The sequence below is a fragment of the Myotis daubentonii genome, chromosome 17, assembly GCF_963259705.1.
Source record: "Myotis daubentonii chromosome 17, mMyoDau2.1, whole genome shotgun sequence".
Lineage (NCBI taxonomy): Eukaryota > Metazoa > Chordata > Mammalia > Chiroptera > Vespertilionidae > Myotis > Myotis daubentonii.
In genome coordinates, this window is record NC_081856.1 from 43,611,959 (window position 1) to 43,629,799 (window position 17,841).

General features: G+C 36.5%; 1 protein-coding gene across 5 annotated transcripts in view; it reads left to right on the forward strand.

Moving 5' to 3' along the window:
- STK3 (serine/threonine kinase 3) overlaps window positions 1-17,841 on the forward strand; it is a 221,666-nt gene that overhangs the window by 112,422 nt on the left and 91,403 nt on the right. For 4 of the 5 annotated variants that reach the window (XM_059672130.1, XM_059672135.1, XM_059672132.1 and 1 more), the window contains one exon: window positions 13,374-13,511. The exons of the other annotated variant lie outside the window; for it this stretch is intronic. In XM_059672130.1, the coding sequence (XP_059528113.1) occupies window positions 13,374-13,511 (138 nt within the window). The remainder of the gene's footprint in view (window positions 1-13,373; window positions 13,512-17,841) is intronic. 5 annotated transcript variants of the gene reach the window in all.

A 17,841-nucleotide genomic window follows, 5' to 3' on the forward strand; every position in this document is an offset into this window, starting at 1 on the left:
TTTACTCTGGCCTTGCTCTGGCCCTGCTACATCCCTATGCCAGGTTATGCTCTGAGTACCCAGGATCCCAGAATTCCCTGTTCAAGTGGCCCTGAGCCTATGCAGGCATCTTCTCTAGGATCATCCTTGTGAGAGCAAACTGTGCCAGGCTAGAGATAGACAAGAGACAGCTATTGCAGGGCTGGCTAGGGGTGGTAGTGGGACATTAGAGTGCAGCCAAGGTGTGTGTGCAGGGGTGTTCAGGAGTCAGAGGTGGGAATAAAACATAGGTACGCCATTGACCATGGGTCTCTGTTTTCTTGCCCTGGGCCCCATGGTAGCAATAGACCTGATATGATAAGGGTGGATGGTATTGATGTACTTTGTATTGATTTGAATTATTGTTGCCTTTTGGTAAAGGTATTACTGTTCCATATAATATTTTGACCTTTTAATAGGATTTCATATTCTTATAAACTTGTCCTAGAAACTTGTCCCTGGTAAGTGAAAGCTGCTAATGACTAGAATAAACTTATTTCTCTAATCTTAGTCAAGTTATAGGAAGTGATATTTCATGAATCTTTTGTACAGAGTTTTCTTTTTTTCCCCATTTTGCAATATTGTTTATTTCTATATTGAAACATTTTAGTACATTCTAGGTAGTTATTTTGTCTTTCAAAGCTCTTATATACTTTGTTCTTTTTAAAAATATTTTTTATTGATTTCAGAGAGGAAGGGAGAGTGAGAGAGATAGATAGAAATATCAAATCATAATCTTTTGTGGGTGGGGCTAACGTCTACAGGTTCTGAACTTCTTTTGTTCAGAACCTGTAGTGTTCTGAACGACTGGAAGTGTTTCCTTTCTTTGAGTGGTACCTTTCATTAAGGGCCGATTAAGATGCTCCAGGCTTATCTTGTAATTTTCCTGCCCCATACCTGAAATAAGTCAGTTTCCCACAGAGAGCCCGTGGTATTTCAGACCTCACAACTTTGAACATGGTTTTCTGTTTTCTATGCCACATCAATTCAATCATTCTTTAGGACTAAGCTCACTCACGTCTAGTTTTTCTTTAGACATCATTTTGAGCTTAATGCCCATTGTTGCCTATTTCAGCACTTACACTATTTTATTGAAATGATCTGGTATGTATGGTCCTATCCCATTAGATTCTAAGCTTCTCAAAGAAATTCTTTCTGCAGGTATGGATACATTATATGTGCTCAGAAAAGTTAGTCGAACTGAACACACACAGTAATTCTAATTTGGGAGATCTGAGAGAGAGTGGATTTATAAAGTTCATGAAGTATGGGCTCATGTTCACTTTTGATTTCTTCTGTAGACATGTTTTATGAATATTTTTGAATTGTCTTAAAGGGCATTAAATTTCAGTTTTGAAGGACGTCTAAGATTTAACTGGATGCAATTAAAGGTATTGGGGTTTAAATTGTGCTTATGTGAGAGGTGGCTGTATAGGCAGCATCTTAAATGCTTTTAAATGAAGCCTTGGTTCAATTACAAATATAATTTTTAAAAGTTGAATATATACTGACTTTTATAATAAATTTTTAAAAAGAATCTTACGTAATCTTATAGATGCTGTTGTGAATATATATTTTGAATTTTTGAGATTCTGTACTATCTTTTTATCTTTATTGCCACATACTTGTCATTTTTATGGGAAGTAACCATTCTGCATTGTTACTTTATTTTCTCATTTTCACTAAGTATTTTACATGTATTAACCCATTTAAAGTTCAGAAGAGCCTTATGAGGTAGGTACTATTATTATTCCCATTTTTCAAATGTGTAAACAGGGCAAGAGAATTAAAATGGGTTAGATAGCTACTCATAATGGTGGCGCTATTATATTGTACCCAGTGCCATCCAGAGCTGGCTCAGACCTCTGGAGCTGGTTTTCTTATTCACTGTACTGCCTGGGCACCAACTGCACCCTTTCCCTTAATTTGGTTGATAGGCAGGCAAACTGGCCCTTATTGGGCAGATTAATGATTATTGAAGTCCCTGTACCCGGAGCTGGAGTGAAGTATGAGGTCATGCTTGCGCTACCTGAACCTGTGCTTATGTGGAAACTGCGTGTAAGAGCAGCATTCATGCTAGATTTTAGTATTCTCTTCAAAAGCTCTGTGCATTTCAGATTTGCTTTTGAGGAAGTGGTGCACAAATTTGTATTTACATTAACATCTAGTAGGCCTTTTACAGTTCATCTTAGCCAAAAGGCCCAGAAGCAATTAGTAGGTCTTTTAACATCCTTCCCTCTCCTTCTCCATGTCCATCCCCTTTCTAACTAATAATATAATACTTGTCTAGTTAATATTCACCTCCTAGATTGCTGGGAAGTTAGAGTGCCAGAGTCTTTTAGACCTAAAAAGGAACCTGAAAAATATCTAGTCCAATTTCCTCACTTATATGAAAAACTGAGGCTGCACAAGCAGTTAGAGGGTTATTCTGATCTGGGTCCAGTGTTGGGTTCATTCCATTGTACTGTTTGCTGTTATTTACAGTAGTCTTTAAAATATATTATTACTATATATTCTTTGCAGAAATTATATATTTTTGACTTAGTAGCTTGCTACCTATTATGTTTCCTATGAGGAAACAGCTATGTTTGTTTAGTTCTTTGCAGCTTTTAAAAATGCTTTCTCATCCTTTATCTCATTTAATTTGTTAGGAAGATAACCTTTTGCTCATATGTCTGAGGTTCGAGGGTAGTGGCACCGATTTCTTTGTTATTCTGGCAGGTTCATTGCTTCTGTACATTCACATATCCAGTCACCTTAGTTTCAGACATAGTGCTGACCACCGCCCTTAAGATTATAATACAGTTCAGGCATGTAGTTTCCCAGCTCTGGCTCTGGCCATGTCTTCTGGATACTCCCGGAGTATAAGGTCTGAAGTTCCAGGCATGAAGATAATTACTTGTTCTGAGGCACTTACATTTCTTGGCTTCTTAAGACTATTAGTGATCAGGGAAGTTCTTTTTAAAACTTAATCTGAGGCTCAATATGTAGTTAAGCAACACATTGGGTAGAAACAAACACGGGGATAATCCTATCATTTATTGTACTAACATTCTTCAATCAAAATAGTGTTAGAGATAAGATAAATTATATGGCTGTAATGTGTGTCCATGTGATTTGGTTGGTGGCAAGGAAGGGAGTGAATTGTTAGTCTAAGGCTAGCCACTGATTGCCAAAACTTTCTACAGCGGAGAGGCCTGTTTCCTAATCGGCTCGGACAAAAACCTGGAGGTTCTTGAGGGGATCTTCTGTGATTTCATGATTCAGTTAAATTAGTTGAACAGAGTCAGGTCTGATAAAATCTGTCAGTTTATTATTGATTATGTAACATAAAAAATGGAAATAAAAGGTAGAGTGGTTTTCCTGGAGACTTTAAAGTCTCTACATTTTTGTAGATCATATATTAAGACTTATTTGTTTGAACTGTATGCAGTTCAGTGCTTGTTTGAGAATAGGATGTGAACATTTTAGGAGCACTTTATGATAGTACTGGGTAAATAAGAGTTAGAGTTAAGCTTTTTATCCTTGGGTTTCTAATAGCTACTGCTGAGGTGAGCCTTATATGTTAAGATTATCAGGAGATAAGGCTGCAACTCATTGTCTCAAAGTTCAAAGGAGAGCATTAGCTTCAAGAACATAAATTGCTGAGTTGTTATCCATCAGTTTGTAACAGAAGTGCAGATGAACAACATTTACCTACACAATCTAGTATCATTTACCTGCAGTTTGAGGTTAGTCTATATAGGGGCTTATGTAGGTGCTTTGAACTGTTTTTGCAGAGATGAGAGTTCAAATTTATTTTATTCTTTAATTTGGAGTAGCAGGTGGTTTTGTGTGCCTTTTCCAGCAGCCAATATTAACCCCATTTTCCCCATCCTTAAAACCAGATTGGTTTCGGCTTCAACTATGGAGCTGTCTGAGATTAATTAGGTTATTTACAGAAGAGTTTTGTTTTCTAGCACTCCATTGTTTGCTGTTTGTTCCATATGTGCTAATCTCTCCCCCCACCCCCCAGTTGACTGTGAGCTCTGTGGGTCTGAGATATGTATATTATTTTTAAAAATCTGTAATAGCAAGGCTTACATAGATACTTATAGGGTCCATCAAGTAGAGTAGATAATTGAACCAGGCTAGGTGGGGGCCATGTAAAAGAGGGAATGTGCATCCTGGGAAAAATCAGTCTAATTCCAGCAGGTTCTTACCTTATGGGATTATGAGCTTGATGTTGCCCAAACGAAGTATAGGCCTGTGGCCTATCGGTTTGCTGCTTCTTTATTAGAACATAGTTCTGAACTCACAAAAAGTACTTGATATATATTTTCATTTGATAGATGCTTATTGTGTCATAAAGCTGGCTATCTTAGATGTAATATCAGTTGTAAGGTGTGTAAGAATGTTTTTCCCCATGAAAGAATTTTCCCTTTTTGAAAGAAGATACATACAGTATTACAGAGATTAATTCTTACCCTGGAGTTAATAGACTTGAATATTGAATCTACACTACTTTATCCACAGAAAATCCTTTGGGCCACTTTTCAAGTTGGAAACCAGTAATAGCACATTATAGTAAATTACCGAATATTGAGAGGGCTTTCAAAAGAATGATAGGGTGAATTGTTAGAATTCCTGAGTGACTTTTGTAATGAAGGTGCCTGTTTTTCATTTCTTGAGTTCTGGAGTAATCTTTTGTTCTTTCTTTTCCATCCCTCCCAAACACTGTTGTTAGGATGTACTCTTGGCTCTCATACCCAATTTCTTCCATTCCATTCCTGTAGGTACCATCTTAGTTGAACTCTTTATTATTCATCTGGGACATCTACACTAGCCCCTAACTGCCTTTTTTATTCCATATTTAGAGTATCTCTAGGCTTTTGTTTTTTTGTGTGTTTTTTAAAATATCTACTTCTTGGGCATAAACAAACTGATTAACAGCGTATTAGTATATATTAGGGGGGAAAAAAAAGAAACCTTTTAGCTGTATACTTTCTTGCTGACCAAACTCCATATTCCCATTCCCCTTCTAATCTGCTCATTTCCTAGTCCCCTACAGCATATCAGCTTGCTCACTGCTCCTCCCAACAGCCTTATTCCATGCTCCCGCTTTCCCTTAAGTTATGTCTTCTAAGGGAAAGACCTCTCTTTATGCCTTATATCATTTCTTCTATTATTGTAATATTCTTTAATTATTTTACTGCTTATTCTTTCATTACAGACTAGGTTAGGTAGTGGCTGTATTTCCTGTGCATCTTTAAACTCTGTGTAGTGCCTAACACCATGCTTTGTGTGCAACAGGTATTCATTCACAAACATTTCTGAGCTCGATTATTGCATTACATTTCCCCTCATTCTTATTTTTTTTTTTTGTGGTAAAGTATATACCATAAAAATTAACCCTTTAACCATTTTTAAGTGTACAGGTGTGTAAACAAGTTCATTTACATTGCTGTACAACGGCCACACTGTCCATCTCCAGGATGCTTTCCTTTTCCCCGACTGAAATTCTGTGCACATGAAGCACTGACTCCCCATTCCCTCCACCCCCTGGAAACCACCACTATACTCTCTGTCTCTATGAATTGACTATTTTAAGAACCTCTTGAGGTATCAATGCAATATTTGTCCTTTTGTGACTGGCTTATTTCATGCCATATAATGTTTTCAAGGTTTATCTGTGTTGTTGCATATGCCAAAATTTTCTTCCTTTCTAAGTTTGAATACTATTCCATTGTGTGTGTGTGTGTGTGTGTGTGTGTGTGTGTGTGTGTGTGTGTGTTTGTTTATCCCTTCATCTGTCAGTGGGTTACTTCTACCTTTTGGCTATTGTGAATAATGCTGCTATAAACATGAGTGTACAAATATGTGTTCTAGTTCCTGCTTTCCCTTCTTTTTTTTAATTTATTTTATTTTTATTTTTATTTTTTTATTATTAGTTAAGGTATTACAAATGTGTCCTCATCCCCCCCATTAACCCCCAACCGCCACCCCCCCCCCCGCCCCGCATACTCATGCTCCCATCCCCCTGTTGTCCATGTCCATTGGTTTGGCTTATATACATGTATACAAGTCCTTTGGTTGATCTCTTCCCCTTACCCCCGCCCTCCCCTACTTTCCTTCTGGGGATTGATAGCCTGATCGCTGTTTCTCAGTCTTTGGGTCTGTCCCTTTTCATCAGTCTATGTTGTTCTCTATAATCCACAAATGAGTGAGATCATGTGGTATTTATCTTTCTCTGACTGGCTTATTTCACTTAGCATAATGCTCTCCAGTTCCATCCATGCTGTTGCAAAAGGCAAGAGTTCCTTTTTTTTACCGCAGCATAGTATTCCATTGTGTATATGTACCACAGTTTTCTAATCCATTCATCTGCTGATGGGCACTTAGGCTGTTTCCAAATCTTAGCTATGGTGAATTGTGCTGCTATGGACATAGGGGTGCATATATCCTTTCTGATTGGCGTTTCTGGTTTCTTGGGATATATTCCTAGTAGTGGGATCATTGGGTCAAATGGGAGTTCCATTTTTAGTTTTTTGAGGAAACTCCATACTGTTCTCCACAGTGGCTGCACCAGTCTGCATTCCCACCAGCAGTGCAGAAGAGTTCCTTTTTCTCCACATCCTCTCCAACACTTGTTGTTTGTTGATTTGTTGATGATAGCCATTCTGACAGGTGTGAGATGATAACGCATTGTCGTTTTGATTTGCATCTCTCGTATAATTAGTGACTTTGAGCATGTTTTCATATGTCTTTCGGCCTTCTGTATGTCCTCTTTCGAAAAGTGTCTATCTAGGTCTGTTGCCCATTTTTTTATTGGATTGTTTATCTTCCTTTTGTTAAGTTTCATGAGATCCCTGTAAATGTTGGAAATTAAACCCTTATCGGTGGTATCATTGGCAAATATGTTCTCCCATGTAGTGGGTCTTCTTGTTGTTTTGTTGATGGTTTCCTTTGCTGTGCAAAAGCTTTTTATTTTGATGTAGTCCCATTTGTTTATTTTCTCTTTAGTTTCCATTGCCCTAGGAGCATTATCAGAGAAGAAATTCCTTCGGCATATGTTTGCGATTTCGCTGCCTGTGGATTCCTCCAGTATTTTTATGTTTTCCCGTCTTACCTTTAAGTCTTTTATCTATTTTGAGTTTATTTTTGTGTATGGTGTGAGTTGGTGGTCTAGTTTCATCTTTTTGCATGTATCTGTCCAATTTTCCCAACACCATTTATTGAAGAGACTGTGTTGACTCCATTGTATGCTCTTGCCTCCTTTGTCGAATATTAATTGGGCATAGTGGTTTGGGTCGATTTCTGGGGTCTCTATTCTATTCCATTTATCTATATGTCTGTTCTTGTGCCAGTACCAAGCTGTTTTAAGAACAGTGGCTTTGTAATACAGTTTGATATCTGGTATTGAGATCCCACCTACTTTGTTCTTTCTCAGGATTGCTGCAGCTATTCGGGGTCTTTTTTTAATTCCAGATGAATTTTTGGAACGTTCGTTCTAGATTTGTGAAATATGCCGTTGGTAATTTAATGGGGATTGCATTGAATCTATAAATTGCTTTGGGTAGTATGGACATTTTGATGATGTTGATTCTACCAATCCATGAACACGGTATATTCTTCCATCTGTTTATGTCTTCCTCTATCTCTTTTTTCAGTGTCCTGTAGTTTTTGGCATATAAGTCTTTTACCTCCTTAGTTAAGTTTATTCCTAGGTATTTTAATTTTTTTGGTGCAATGGTAAATGGGATTGCTTCTGTAGTTTCACTTTCTGTAAGTTCACTATTGGTGTAAAGAAATGCCATGGATTTCTTAGCATTAATTTTGTATCCTGCTACATTGCCGAATTCATTTACTAAGTCTAATAATTTTTTGATGGAGTCTTTAGGGTTCTGTATGTACAGTATCATGTCATCTGCAAATAAGGACAGTTTTACTTCTTCTTTTCCAATCTGGATGCCTTTTATTTCTTCTTCTTGTCTGATCGCAACGGCTAGTACTTCCAGTACTATTTTGAACAGGAGTGGTGAGAGGGGGCATCCCTCTGTCTTGTTCCTGTTTTTAGGGGGAATGGTTTCAGTTTTTGCCCATTGAGTATGATGTTGGCTGTAGGTTTGTCATATATGGCTTTTATTATGTTGAGGTATGATCCCTCAATTCCTATCTTGCTGAGCGTTTTTATCAAGAAAGGGTGTTGGATTTTGTCAAATGCTTTCTCTGCATCAATTGATATGACTATGTGGTTTTTTTCTCTCAATTTGTTTATGTGATGTATCGCATTTATTGATTTGCGGATATTGTACCATCCTTGCATCCCTGGGATAAATCCTACTTGGTCATGGTGTATGATCTTTTTGATGTACTGCTGGATCCGATTTGCTTGGATTTTGTTGAGGATTTTGGCATCTATGTTCATGAGGGATATTGGCCTATAATTCTCTTTCATTGTATTGTCTTTATCTGGTTTTGGGATTAGGGTGATGTTGGCTTCATAGAATGAGCCGGGAAGTGTTCCTTCCTCTTGGATCTTTTGACATAGTCTGAGGAGGATAGGTTTTAGGTCTTCCTTGAATGTTTGGTAAAACTCCCCTGTGAAGCTACCTGGCACAGGGCTTTTGTTTGCTGGAAGCTTTTTGATTACTGCTTCGATTTCCTCCATAGTTATTGGCCTATTGAGATTTTTAGATTCTTCCTGGTTAAGTTTTGGAAGGTTGTATTTTTCTAGGAATATGTCCATTTCCTCCAGGTTGTCTAGTGTGTTGGAGTAGAGTTGTTCATAGTATTTTCTAACAATCCTTTGTATTTCTATGGGGTCTGTTGTTATTTCTCCTCTTTCATTTCTGATTTTGTTTATTTGGGTCCTCTCTCTTTGTTTCTTGGTGAGCCTGGCTAGAGGTGTATCAATCTTGTTTATCCTTTGAAAGAACCAGCTCTTGGTTTTGTTGATCTTTTGTATTGTGTTTTTGGTCTCTATGTCATTTATCTCCGCTCTGATCTTTGTTATTTCCTTCCTTCTGCTTACAGTGGGCTTTTTTTGTTGCTTTCTTTCTAACTCTTCGAGTTGTAGAGTTAGCTCATTTATTCTCATTGTTTCTTGTTTCTTGCAGTAGGCTTGTAGAGCTATGAACTTCCCTCTCAAGACTGCTTTTGCCTTGTCCCATAGGTTTTGGATTGTTGTGTTTTCATTGTCATTTGTTGCCATGATGCTTTTTATTTCTTCTTTGATCTCACTGGTAACCCAGTCGTTGTTTAATAGCATGCTATTTAGTCTCCATGTGTGCTTTCCCTTCTTTTGGGTATACTGGTATACCCAGGAGTAGGATTGCTGGATCATATGGTAATTCTGTGTTTAATTTTCTAAGGAATTACCATACTGTTTTTCATAGCAGCTGCACTATTTTACATCTTCACCAGCAATTTGTGAGGATTCGAATTGTCCTACATCTTTGCCACCACTTTTTTTTTAATTTTATTTTTTAACAATAACCATGCTAATGGATGTGAGTGGTATCTCATAGTTGTGTGTGTGTTTTTTATTTATTTTTTTATGTTTTTTCTTTTTCTTTATTGATTAAGGTATTACATATGTGTCCTTATCCCCCCATTGCCTCCCCAACACCCCCCCACCCCCGCTCGTGCCCTACCCCCCTAGTGTCTGTGTCCATTGGTTATGCTTGCATACAAGTCTTTTAGTTGATCTCTCCCCTTCCCCCCACCCTCTCCTGCCTTCACTCTGAGGTTTGATGGTCTGATCGATGATTCTCCGTCTCTGGATCAATTTTTGTTCATCAGTTTATGTTGTTCATTATATTCCACAAATGAGTGAGATCATGTGATATTTATCTTTCTCCAACTGACTTATTTTGCTTAGCATAATGCTCTTCAGGTCATAGGTTTGATGTGCATTTCTCTAATGATTAGATGCTGAGTATCTTTTTATGTGTTTATTGGCCACTTGTATATGTTTGGAGAAATATCTAAGTTCCATGCTCATTTTTTGAGTTGTTTGGTTTTTTTGTTCTTGAACTGTAAGAGTTCTCTATATATGCTGAGTATTAACCCATTTGCACATATTTTTTTCCATTGTGAATTACCTTTTTCCTCTGTTGATAGTGCTTTGATGCACAAAAGTTTTAAATTTTTAAAAAATTGTTCATGTCCCCCATTATACCCACTTCTACCCAGGCCCTGCCTCCCCCTCCCTCTGGCCTTCACCACACTGTTGTCTGTGTCCATGGGCTGTGTATATATGTTCTTTGGCTAATCTCATCATCCTGTCTCACCCAGCTCCCTCCCCTCTGGAATCTGTCAGCCTGTTTCATGTATCCATGCCTCTGGTTCTGTTTTGTTCATTAGTTTATTTTATTCATTAGATTCCATACATAAGTAAGATCATGTGATGTTTGTCTTTCTCTGACTGGCTTATTTTGCTTAGCATAATAATATTCAGGTCCATCTATACTGTTGCAAAGGATAAAAATTCCTTCTTTCCAGCAGTGTAGTTTTCGGTTGTGTAAATGTACCACAACTTTTTTATCTACTCATCTTCTGATGGGTATGGGCTGTTGCCAGATCTTGGCCATTGTAAATAATGCTGCATGAACATAGGGGTGTATATATTTGTTTTGATTGGTATTTCAGGAGTCTTAGAATATATTTCCAGAAGTGGGATTGCTGGGTTTGACGCAGTCCAATTTATCAAATTTTTTTTTTTTTTGCCTGGATTTTTGGTGTCAGATCCAAGATATCATTGTGAAATTCAGTGTCATGATACTTTCCCCCTACATTTTCTGCTAAGGGTTTTATAGTTTTAGGTCTTATGGATAGGTCATTGACATGTGTTGAATTTTTTTGTATGGTGTAATGTAGTTGTCCAAATTCATTTCTATTTCAGTCTTTCCAGAACCATTTATTGAAAAGACTATGTTTTCTCTACTGAATAGCCTTTTCAAATTCATATTTGATTGAATAATCTTCAACTTTATTGACTGACACAGGTGTGATTATAGCAGGTTTTAAGATGTTTCTTCTCATTGTCTTGTCTGAAGGCTTAAAACTTGATTATGCTTTTTCCCCCACTTGGAAATAAGACAAGGACCTGGAAAACCTGTAAGTTGAAAACAGAAACATCATTTATCATCTCTTTATCCTCTTAATAGCTGTTTGTTTAGTTTTAGTAACCTGCTTTTGTGCTTTTCCTTCTGGCTTCTTGAAGCATAGTAGATGTGTTAGGATGCTTTGCTAATTTTTTTAATGAAGGCTCTTTTGTAGGCCCAATGCTGTTTTTAAGTCATTTAGTCCCCCTCTGGATTTTTGGTTTCTTTTCTGTTAAATGACAAGATTGAGCTAAATGATCTGTCATATATCTTTTTTAAAAAAATATATATTTTATTGATTTTTTTACAGAGAGTAAGGGAAAGGAATAGAGAGTTAGAAACATCGATGAGAGAGAAACATCGATCAGCTGCCTCCTGCACACTCCCTACTGGGGATGTGCCTGCAACCAAGGTACATGCCCTTGATCGGAATTGAACCCAGGACCCTTCAGTACGCAGGCCGACGCTCTATCCACTGAGCCAAACCAGTCAGGGCTGTCATATATCTTTTATTTTTAATATATTTTTATTGATTTCAGAGAGGAAGGGAGAGGGAGAGAGAGAGATAGAAACATCAATGATGAGAGAGAATCTTGATTGGCTGGGTGTCTCCTGCATGCCCACCACTGGGGATTGAGCCCGCAACTTGGGCTTGTGCCTCTGACTAGAATTGAAACTGGGATCCTTCAGTCTGCAGGCCAATGCTCTATCTACTGAGCTAAATTAGCTAGAGCTGTCATCTATCTTTTACTGTGCAAATTCTGTGATTCTAAGAACTTATGGTGACTTTTGAACAATTAATAAAAATCCAATGGAAAGTAGAACAATTTTATTATATCAAAGGAATATATTAAAATTGGTATCTCCCCAAATAGTTCATTTTTGTTGACAGTTTTTGTTTTCTCCATATATAAACAGAAGTCAACATAGGTATGGTTAGTTTCTTTCAGTGGTAAAAACTTTGTTTCAAAGCATTCCTATGGTTTGTAGTATTACCATTTTAATTTTCTTTATGCATTAACGAGAAGGGAGATAAGTTCATGTACATGATTTTGTTTGCACATGAAGAGAGAAGACCATTAAAAGCCAGGTGAAAAATTGAGTATAGAACAGAAACATACACCTGTCTTCTGGAGAATTAGAGAATTCTGTAGTCGAAAGGAAGTTTTTGTATGCTTCACATGAACACATCTTTGTGAGGCCCATGTTTGGAGGCTGCACGTGCATATATTAAGATTGCCAAAAAGCCATTTTTCCTCATCTCACATGTTTTGATTGCATAATTATATAAGCTTACCTATTAAACAACAATTAGTTATAATTTGGCTAAATTAATGTTGCTTTGTAAAATTTTTGTCATTGCCATGTTTGCTTCTTGTCTTTTTTATATAATGTGGAAATGAAAATAATGATTGCTAGTATTTATTGAGTGCTTAATACATTTGGTTTAAATTTATTATTGTTTTCATATCTTTAATAACTTTTCTCAAAGGAAATGATGTTTTAGTAATGGTATTTTATCAGGAACAATTCTAGATGCCCAGGAGAAAAGTTAATTCATTACATACAGTGATTTGCTAAGAACATTAGGGATTAATTCTCTGGGTTGAAAAAGGGTGACTGGATAGCTGAGAGGACAGCGATGACAGGGAGGATTTTTAGAGCTTTTGAACTGTGAACTTTCTGGATGTATTATCATCAGTACTAAGTTATTAATACTAAATTAAATCATTAGTAATAAATCAAAGTGGTATATTAGCTTTAAAACTTTTCATTTGGAATACTGACATATATATTTGGAAAGAGAAAAGTATTGCCTCTATTAAGTATTATTTCAAATATAGCAATAAATATTCTAGATTGCAAAAGGAAATTGGACTGCAGTGATACTTATATAAAACTGAAATGGGAGCTAAATCTGGCATGCAATAGCAAAATTGGGGGATGTATCTGTTTAACCAGAGAACGTCCTTAGTTTGGTAAGAGGGTTAGAAATGCAATCTTCTTTGGAGACTGATTAAAAATAATAGATAAAATAAAGAATGATGTGCTCAATGAGCTGCAATTCAAATAGAGGAAATTTAATGGGAAATGATTACATTAGTAGCAGATGGACTTGCTTCCTGAATTGTAATCTTACTGGAAATCCTAGAACCACTTACATTTGTTTTTCAGATTTAGAGTCAGATAGAAAGATAGATGAAGAGATTTAGTTGGTGTGTTATTGTGATTCTTACTGTGTCTTTTGGATATTTCATTTTTTACTAGGCTATTTTTATGATTCCCACAAATCCACCACCAACATTCAGGAAGCCAGAACTCTGGTCTGATGATTTCACCGATTTTGTTAAAAAGTGCCTAGTGAAGAATCCTGAGCAGAGAGCTACTGCAACACAGCTTTTACAGGTCAGTGCTATGCCACCAAGGGAAGAATGTGTTCTTTCTATCTTTTAGCTTTCTGACCTTAAGTAGGATGGTCTTGAGTCTCCTTAACTGATTTCTAAAGACATAAACCTCCCAGGAAATGTGGATTGATACACATGCTTCCTCACACCTCCATCCACCGTCTCCATTCTTCTGTATGTTCTCTGTGTCTCATTTTCTTCTTTTCTCTTTCAAGTTAGTGTTCTCTTTTCCCTTTTTTCTGTTTGTTGTTGTTATTATTGTCAACTCTTTCCCCCTAAAGTTGCTTTAAAACAAAACTTCCTAGGATTCTCCTTTCAGAACCCTATCTCCTCCATCGTTAGTAACTTTTTTCCCCCCTGATGTTTTCTTTGACCCTGCATTTCTTCTTTGACCTGCTCTGCTCTAAGATATGTAAATACAAGATCCCTGAACTCTTTGAAAAGATCACTTGTAAATATTGGTTACAAGATTACCTAAATGAAGAGTTTCAGTATCTCTGCTACAAATTGACTTGTATTTACAGTGTCAGGTCGTATTTTTTTTTATTTGCCTTGAAATTCAGTGCAAATAGAAATAATGTAATACTTTCAATAAGTATTTGTGAGTCTTCATTTTCCCCAACAGAATTGGCTCAGACCTCTAAGCTATTAATACTAGTAAATGTGTCTCACATTAACAAAACTTGATATTTGGAAAATAATTCTTTTTATTAAATCACAAAAGGATTCAAAGCATGGTTCTTATAAAAAGCAATTTTTCTAAAGTACTGTTTAAACAAAAGTATTTGTTGAGGCGTATAAGAAACAGGCTCTTAAGTACAGTATAATGTTTATTGCTATGAAAATAAAACTAGTATTCATTCTCCATTGAAGGCAATTTAGCATTGTCTAACTAAAGTAAAATGTTAAATATTCTTTGACCCAGTAATTACACTTGTAGAAATTTACTTTATAGAAAAATTTAACCATGTGTGAAATAACATGTGTAAAAATATTCATAGAACATTATAATGGCAAAAGATTGGAAACAATATTAAAAAACTTTCAACAAATTAGAAACAATTTAAGCTCGATTGAGATGAGTGATTGGCAAAATACACACAGGCACACATACATATATGTATATGTGCATATGCCAGTGGTTATGGTGGAGTAGCTCTGAAAAAAATAAGCAGGAAACTGGCCTCCAGAGAAGGTAACTGTGGCTGAGAAGCAGGAGTGGAATCGAAACTTAACTTTTTTGTTGAGTGCTGTTTTTGAGCCTTTTGAGTTTTTTGTTATATGCAAATAGTACCTTTCAAAAATTAATTAACTGAAACATTTATTTTGAAATATTGTCATATATCCAAGGAGTTTTTGTGCACATAAATCAAAGACCTATTAGTATTATCATGTTGAGTATCTAAATTATTAAACTCCAAGGAAGGCAAGAAAGGAGAAAAACACACACAGGAAAGTGAGTCAGCACAAAATATGATGGTGGAGGTAAATTCAAATATATCTGATAGCTGATTTTTGGATAGTTTAACCAGTATTTCTTTCTAGTCTTTCTCCCATAACCTTTTCTAACCTTTCTAAGAAAATAAATTTTGTTGTTTTTAACTTAGAGTTTTTAGGATTAAAAAGCATTTAAGAAATATTCTAGTATAATTTCCTAATTTTGTGGATGAGGATACTGAAGCACAGAAAGGTTAAATGACACTGAAGAGCACATTGATTAAATCATTATTCCAGGTTTATTCCATTTGTCCACTAATCCCAATTTTCATCCTTTCTCTACTCTGCTTTCTGCCCAACAAACTTCTGACTTAAGTTTTTTTACATAGGATAATTATCTTTAGTCTCATTAGAGTCTAATTACTGTCTGATAGGCATATAAGTCCAGGGGCGAGAGGCATGTTTTATCTGACACCATCTGAGTAGGACTGAATGCCCTCCAGAGGGTGAAAGTATAGGTTCCCTACTCAGCCTTTGCTGGTGGAGTTGGGGCCAATGTTTTTCTGTGATGTTTGCCTGGAGTAGGATGGTTATTGTCTAGAAGTTTTGTCTTGTTAGCTGTCCCTTTCCTGATTTTTTGGCTCAAGAGAGAAGGCTGTTGTAGGAGCTTTTTTAGATTGTGTCCTTTAGTGGTTCTGGGTTGCTGTCTTTTCCAGTACCCAGTCTAGGATAAAGGAGATAAAAAGAAAACCCATGGAACTCACAGCTATGTTTTTCCTCAAGTCCCACAGTCCCTAGCCAGTTTGCTGCCTTCTCCCCATTTTTTCAGAGTTTTCTTATGTTTGTTTTATATACAATGCCCAGGGTTCTATCTGTACTTTAATGGAGAGGTATAGGGAATTGCCTTTAGTTCTGCCTTTTTTATTATGTTATTCTTGATATATTTTTATGTTTGACTAAAATTTTATTGTCTGTCTTTGACTTTTAACCCAAGTTTTTTCAGTACGCCTCTTGAGGAAACATGAGTTGGATTTATTTAAGTGTATGTCTCATGTAGAAAGCATGCAGTTGAATTTATCTTATGAACTCTGTCTTTTAGTAACTAAAATACTACTTAATAAATAGAAATTCAACCCATTTATTTACAGTAGTATATGCAAATAACATTTTAATCACAGTTGACATTTTTTTTTTGCCAAATTGTTTTCTCTGGTGTTTCTTGTTGTCCTTTTTTAATGTTGCCTTGAATTTTTTTATTTTACCATCTGTTACTTTAAAGTATTCTTTAAGAATCTGCTAAAGGCAGCATAAAACTTCTCTTCTGACTATTGAGAATGCTCAAATAATATGGCCTTGTTCTTCCAATAGCCTTTTAACTTTATTAGCCAGTTCCTCTTCGTTGGTCAAAATAACGTTGGTAGTGGTTATGTAGAAAAAACACACGAGTACAAATGAAATCAGACATATCGAGGATTCAAGATTAAGAACATTAAACACTATAGACTAATGGTAGCAAGCACTGGGTAGTCAGTTCACACTTAACTGCACAAAAGTAAAAGTTTGCAGTAGACTGGATGAACCATGTATGTGCTTTGGCATTTCTTAAAGGTAACACTGTGGCTTTCAGGATTGGTTCATAATTTTCCCTGAAAAGATAAGGCATAATACAATTTGAGGTTTCTGTACTCTTTAAAAGAGATATAATTCTAATGTTTCCCAGTTTTTGCAGTGTTGGTCTTCTTCTACTGTTAGTATATATAGTGACTAAATCCTTCTTAAGAGTTCTTTCATCAGATTCACTTTTCTCCATTGTGGCATCTGTTTTTTTAACCTAGGTTCTAATAATTCACACCTTCATTATTACAGTTTCTCCTCCCTCTATGTTTCTTTTAAAGGCTCAATGGGGACATGTTTCTATTGATTTTACGGAGAGAGGAAAGGGGGAGGGGGAGAGAGAGGGGGAAAGAGGGGGAGAGAGAGAGAGAGAGAGAGAGAGAGAAAGAGAGAGAGAGAGAGATTGATTGCTCTCTTATGTGCACCAACTGGGGATCAAACCCCCAACTCAGGTATGTGCCTGTGACCCTTCAGTGCATGGGATGACACTGCAACCAACTGAGCACACCGGCCAGGGCTTTCCTCAGTCTATTTTGTTTCTACATTGTACTGCAGGATTATGCTATCAAAGACATTCTTTTCCTTATATTATTCTCTTGTTTATATAATTAAAATGGCTCTCAAACAAAATTCAAGCATATCATCCTAAGCATGTATGCTTCTTGCCCCACTATTGCTTGTATCTAAATTCACATAACACCATTTCTCTAAATAATGTTTCTGTCTTGACAAGACAGATTTTCCTACTGTGTTCTAACATACACTCCCTGTCTTGGTGTGTTTGTGCATATTGTTCATATTTTCCTCCTCCCTAAAATGATCTATTTATTTTGAATGAGGCATCTGAGATCACCTTACCTATTCATCTCTTAATTGTATAGGCTGTGCTAACCCATCATAAATGTAACTTGTATGTCACATTTTAATTTTTTTGTATGTGTTTGTGTTTTATTCCTTATTTTAGATAAGTTTCTTAAGGGCAAAGAACATATCTTCAGTTGTGTATGTGTGTGTGTGTATGTGACCTTCCATCAGTGTTTCTCAAAAATGTTCAGTGTAGGGCTGGAGTTCCTTCCTTGTTGTTCCACCATTGTCTAGGTCATTATCTTTGTCTGCTCTCCAGCTTGGCAGAAAGAAGAGAAGTCATGGAAGAGTGCATACAGTGTTTTAAGGCCCAGGTTAGGAAGTGGAGCACACCACCAAGATTTCCATTCCGTTCTGTTCCTTTCCGTTCCGTTCCATTCCGTTCCATTCCCAGAACTTAGTCTCCTAGTCACAGC